Below are 6,332 nucleotides of genomic sequence, written 5' to 3'. Positions count from 1 at the left end.
CCGTGGGTCCAATAAACACCGCAGAACTCAAAGAATTAGAGTTAGAGCTAATTGGGCTGCTGTGGAAGAAATAAAACACAAGGGACAAATAGTGTAAATGCTTTTCTACCGCACATGCACCTAAAGTCACCATAAAACCCCCTGATGGCACAGAAACACTGTCCGGAAATCTAAGCATCCCTACCACCACTCCTCCGAAACCAAGTGACCCAACCTCAATTCCTTCCTGAGTAGGACCTACGGTGCCTCACCTTGGCTGAGATGTCGCCTTCGGGTAAACTGACGCAAAACATTAATTTCGTCAGTTCCTTGTTTCCCGTTAATTCAATTCTCATTCCATACTTTAGCAGTCTCACATTTACCTAAACTACCTTTCCACATAGCCATTGATTCGTTACCGCTCCCGAACTCGGAGCGGCGCTATTGGCTGCCGATACCGCTCCAAGTCTCGGAGCGGCGCTATTGGCCGCTTATACCGTTCCCGAAATCCGAGCGGCGCCGTTGGCCGCCAATACCGCTCCCGGACTCGGAGTGGCGCTATTGGCCGTTTGTGGTCGTACTCTGAATGCCCGTGGAAGATGGCGGTGCGGAAGAAAGATGGAGGCCCAAACGTGAAGTACTTCGAGTCCTCGGACACGGTGTCGCAGTTCGACAACGTGCGGCTGTGGCTGGGGAAGAATTACAAAAAGGTGAGGGGGTGTGGGAGGGTAGAGCTCGGGTTCCCGCGGTGAATAGCGCAATTATAACGAAGCGTTGGGCCTGGGGTGTTAAAATATGAAAAGCGCGACTTATTATTGTTATTAAAATGAGAAGGGATGGAGATGGAGGCCGCAGGTCCCGCCTCGCCGCTTCCAGCCACAATTAACGGTGAGGCATCATGTGCCTAGTTACGCATCCAGGGCCACGGGCCGTACTTCGGGCAGAGGCGAGGTCGGGTCACCTGGATCTGGAGGTGTGGCGTTGTCCTGGTATCGTGTGAGAAGCAGGTGTGCCAGCCTGGCATGGAGGGAGGGAGGCACACAACTGGGCACGGACCTCTTCTCGCGCCTCCTAAAAAATAGTGAATTTTCCGCTGAATATCAGGAGCCGGTGGGAAGGGAATGCTGCAAACAAAAACCTTTTAGATGCCGGAAATGTGATACAAAACAAAAGATACTGGAAGCATTAGGCAGGTCAGACAGCATCTCTGGATAGAGCAAGTATCAGTGTTCCAGGTTGAAGATCCTCATCAAAATGCTGTCGACTTCGTGGCCTTGGAGGTGATGCTTGGTCATCTAATAGGGATGGGTGTCCATGTGTCCAAGCACATGACCTTGCCATATAAATGAATCAGTTTGTCTAGGATCAATATCAGATCATTGAGTAATTAGTTGCAATCACCACCTCAAGTCAAATTGAGTTTATTGTCATGTGCACAAGCAGAGTGAGGTACATGTACAATGAAAAACATACATGTTCGTAAGTATAATGAGGTACACATACAATGAAAAACTTGCAGCAGTATCACAGGCACATAGGTACAGACAACACACAATATAAATTATTCAAAACAGTGAAGAGAAAGGAAAATATGCAGAACAAGATATTAGTGGAGAAACGAGATGTCCATAGTAGTGCAAGAGTCTGTTGTGTCCCTTGCTGTACACTGCTGATGCTTAATTTTTATTTAAGAAAAATTGGCGCCTCACTTGAAATGCCCCCCCCCCCCCCAGCTGCCATGTACACTTAATTCAAGAATTTGCTGCCTACTAACAACAACAATTTGGTAAGGCTCAACATCTCCAAAAGTTTAGAGCAGTTAGTTAAGTACTCTTTCATCTAAGGTCTTGTGGTACACAATTGAGGCGAGAAGACTGCAACTAGCGGGGCACTGTCTATACCACCCCAAGCTACCTGCCAGCCTAGTCATCATATGGGAGCCCAAGCATGGGAAGATGAACCCTGGGCGCCTTCCCAAGACTATGGTCAACACGCTCCTAGAAGACAGCGGCATGGCTAATGTAGATGAACTGAACACTGATGAGGGAGAAGTGGAGAGTCCGTCATCGTGCCCGACGCCGGCCCCCTAGGCCTGAGTCGACGTAGTAGTAGTGCTTGTGGTACAAGTCCTGGACATTTTTCATATTGTGATTTAAATTACCTATTTATAGTGGTCAAAATAAATTGTAATTGTCTTGAATTTAAACAGTAAAAGCAAATCACACCTTACCAGCAATTAAATTGACTGGATTTCTAGAATTTCCGAGAGCAATCTGTGGTTTGAGTCCCAAGGTGAATATACATTTAGTTGTTCATTTCAAGATAAAATTAATAGTACTTTCACTTGTGTTTTGTCGCTACTAGTTGCACAAAAGTCCATCTTCGTTTTGTGTTGTGACCAGCTGCCCTTAGTAAACATTGCCAACATCAAGGTAAGGTTCTTCTTTCCAAGTTGCCATAGCCATCTCAGGGCAGCCAGCAGTCTTCTTCATACTTGCTCCTGCGCTGTTACTGATGTAGCGTTAGGCCCAATTTAGACAGGAAACTGGTGAGTTTCCTCAGAAGTACCAGCAAGTATTTACAGTTCATTAAAATTATTCCCTTAGAACCTTGGTTCCAATTTTGAATAAGCCTCAGACACTTGGTTTCTGGTCTTTACTGCAAGTGTATCAACCATTTAAAATCTGAATTCTAGCCTTAAAAGCCCTCTCACTTTCATCAGTAAGGTACACTAAACCAAGTAATAAAACTTTTCAAGTTTTAGATAATGATTAAATATATCAAGGAAGAGTGGTGAATATGTAAGTAGAGTGGGAATGTTAGGATTTTGGACATTGTGAGAAGTAATTGTAGGGGAGGATGAAGGTATTTTTCTCTCCAATACTTCTGGTTGGTGTTAGTTTCAGCAAAGAAATATTTACATTTTGACTCTTGCTTAATATTAGTTAGTGTGTTTTTTAAGCTTGCCACAGAATAAAATTTATGTCTAACTAAAATGTTAATAGATTAAGCAATCAATTAAAAACTAAACAAGCTATCAAGTAACTAGAAAGCTTAGCTGATTTAATAGATGATAGCAGATTTGATAGGGCTGACAGGGCAGGTGATCTGTTCCAATGAGTAGTTGTTGGAAATGATTTGATCCCTGGCAAGCACACGTGCAGTGTCCATCCACATCATATGAAGATTCTTCTCAGGGTTAGTGGGCTGGATCTGAGTTGCAAACCTTGCGAAGAGGAATAGGTAGGGGTGAACTATCTAGACACTTTGATTCAGTAGTATGTCTCTCCCATTGGCTTACATGTTGTGCAAAATTTTTAAAAGTAGGTGAATTTGAGAAGTTGCGGTCTAAATTAACTGTCAGAACCAAAAAGCTGTTAATCTTGGGGATTACTAACAGAGCCATATTCAAATTGACACGGAGTTGGTGAATTTAATGTGCGACTCAAAGAGTAGGAGGCAGTGACTTTGAGTGATGGGACATTAGTGCTCGTACTGAGGATAGACATTTATTAGGTTATCAGTCTTAGCTGGAATCATACTGACAAAGCGAAACCCAATACCATTACTTCCTACAAAGCGAAACCCAATAGCATGAATGGCAGCGATGCTTCACTACCAGATGAACTCAATGCCTCCTATGCATGCTTTGAAAGGGAGAATGCAACTACAGCTGTGAAGGTCCCTGCTGCACCTGATGACCCTGTGATCTCCGTTTCAGAGGCTGATGGTAGACTATCTTTAAAGAGAGTGAACCCTCGCATGGTAGAAGGTCCTGATAGTGTACCTGGTAAGGCTCTGAAAACCTGTGCCAACCAACTAGCAAGAGTATTCAAGGACATTTTCAACTTCTCACTGCTACGGGGAGAAGTTCCCACTTGCTTCAAAAAGGCAACAATTACACCAGTGTGTAAGAATAATGTGAGCTGCCTTAATGACTATCGCCTGGTAGTGCTCGCATCGACAGTGATGAAATGCTTTGAGAGGTTGGTCATGACTAGACTGAACTCCTGCCTCAGCAAGGACCTGGAACCTTTGCAATTTGCCTATCGCCACAATAGGTCAACAGCAGATGGAATCTCAATAGCTCTCCACACGGCGTTAGACCACCTGGACAACACAAACACCTATGTCAGGATGCTGTTCATCGACTATAGCTCAGCATTTAATACCATCATTCCCACAATCCTGATTGAGAAGTTGCAGAACCTGGGCCTCTGTACCTGCCTCTGCAATTGGATCCTCGACTTCCTAACTGGAAGAGCACAATCTGTGCAGATTGGTGATAACATCTCCTCCTCACTGACAATCAACACTGGTGCACCTCAGCGGTGTGTGCTTATCCCACTGCTCTACTCTCTATATACACATGACTGTGTGGCTAGGCATAGCTCAAGTACCCGTCTATAAATTTGCTGATGATACAACCATTGTTGGTAGAATCTCAGGTGGTGACGAGAGGATGTGTAGGAGTGAGATATGCCAACTAGTGGAATGGTGCCGCAGCAACAACCTGGCACTCAACATCAGTAAGATGAAGGAGCTGATCGTGGACTTCAGAAAGGGTAAGATGAAGGAGCGCACACCAATCCTCATAGAGGGATCAGAAGTGGAGAGAGTGAGCAGCTTCAAGTTCCTGGGAGTCAAGATCTCTGAGGATCTAACCTGGTCCCAACATATCGATGTAGTTATAAAGAAGGCAGGACAATGGCTATACTTCATTAGGAGTTTGAAGAGATTTGGTTTGTCAACAAATACACTCAAAAACTTCTATAGATGTACTGTAGAGAGCATTCTGACAGGCTGCGTCACTGTCTGGTATGGAGGCGCTACTGTGCAGGACCAAAAGAAGCTGCAGAGGGTTGTAAATCTAGTCAGCTCCATCTTGGGCACTAGCCTACAAAGTACCCAGGACATCTTTAGGGAGCGGTGTCTCAGAAAGGCGGGACCCAGGGGATGTGAATTTCTCACTGATACCATCAGGTAGGAGATACAGAAGCCTGAAGGTACACACTCAGCGATTCAAGAACAGCTTCTTCCCCTCTGCCATCCGATTCCTAAATGGACATTGAAGCTTTGGACACTACCTCACTTTTTTAATATACAGTATTTCTGTTTTTGTAAGTTTTTTAATCTATTCAATATATGTAATTGATTTGTTTATTTGTTTTTTTAATTTATTATTATTATTTTGTTCTTCTATATTATGCATTACATTGAACTGCTGCTGCTACGTTAACAAATTTCACGTCACATGCCGGTGATAATAAACCTGATTCTGAAATCATATAGCTGAGGCAATTTATAAGGTTTTAAAGTGGGATGAGGGGGGTTAGGCTTCAGACCAGGGAAAAGGACAAGATAATAGTGTGGAGCAGCAAAATGGGAAGTATGGGAGGAAGGGACAGGGGATATTACAAGTAATAGCACAGTAGTCAAAGTGTGGAAAATTGGTAAAAAGGCCAATTTAGAGAATTTAGTCTGAATGAGCAAAGCATTTTGAAAAGATGGATAAATTAGAAGCTTAAATCAAAACAAGTTGATAAAAATCTGAGCAACACACATCAAAGTTGCTGGTGAACGCAGCAGGCCAGGCAGCATCTCTGGGAAGTGGTACAGTCGACATTTCGGGCCAAGACCCTTCTTCAGGACTAACTGAAGGAAGAGCTAATAAGAGATTTGAAAGTGGGAGGGGGAGGGGGAGATCCAAAATGATAGGAGAAGACAGGAGGGGGAGGGATGGAGCCAAGAGCTGGACAGGTGATTGGCAAAAGGGATATGAGAGGATCATGGGACAGGAGGGCCAGGGAGAAGGAAAAGGGGGAGGGGGGGAAAACCCAGAGGATGGGCAAGGGGTATAGTCAGAGGGACAGAGGGAGAAAAAGGAGAGTGAGAGAAAGAATGTGTGTATAAAAATAAATAACGTATGGGGTACGAGGGGGAGGTGGGGCATTAGCAGAAGTTAGAGAAGTCAATGTTCATGCCATCAGGTTGGAGGCTACCCAGATGGAATATAAGGTGTTGTTCCTCCAACCTGAGTGTGGCTTCATCTTTACAGTAGAGGAAGCCGTGGATAGACATATCAGAATGGGAATGGGACGTGGAATTAAAATGTGTGGCCACTGGGAGATCCTGCTTTCTCTGGCGGACAGAGCGTAGGTGTTCAGCAAAACGATCTCCCAGTCTGCGTCGGGTCTCACCAATATATAGAGGGCCACAGCGGGAGCACCGGACGCAGTATATCACCCCAGCCGACTCACAGGTGAAGTGTCGCCTCACCTGGAAGGACTGTCTGGGGCCCTGAATGGTGGTAAGGGAGGAAGTGTAAGGGCATGTGTAGCACTTGTTCCGCT

At 44.8% G+C, this 6,332-nt stretch overlaps 1 protein-coding gene across 4 annotated transcripts in view; it reads left to right on the top strand.

The window, feature by feature from the left end:
• Nucleotides 1–545: 545 nt before the first annotated feature.
• The window catches only part of LOC140191770 (SWI/SNF complex subunit SMARCC2-like), a 127,065-nt gene continuing 121,278 nt past the window's right edge, over nt 546–6,332 (top strand). For 3 of the 4 annotated variants that reach the window (XM_072249493.1, XM_072249494.1, XM_072249492.1), the window contains exon 1: nt 559–689. In XM_072249493.1, the coding sequence (XP_072105594.1) occupies nt 579–689 (111 nt within the window). In that variant the 5' untranslated portion in view covers nt 559–578. Of the gene's footprint in view, nt 690–6,332 lie in introns of all 4 variants that reach the window. The other variant, XM_072249495.1, reaches the window with a different exon arrangement.

The sequence above is a fragment of the Mobula birostris genome, chromosome X (assembly GCF_030028105.1).
Source record: "Mobula birostris isolate sMobBir1 chromosome X, sMobBir1.hap1, whole genome shotgun sequence".
NCBI classification, from domain to species: Eukaryota; Metazoa; Chordata; class Chondrichthyes; order Myliobatiformes; family Myliobatidae; genus Mobula; species Mobula birostris.
The sequence above is the reverse complement of the archived record's forward strand: the minus strand, read 5'-3'. Positions and strand labels throughout refer to the sequence as shown.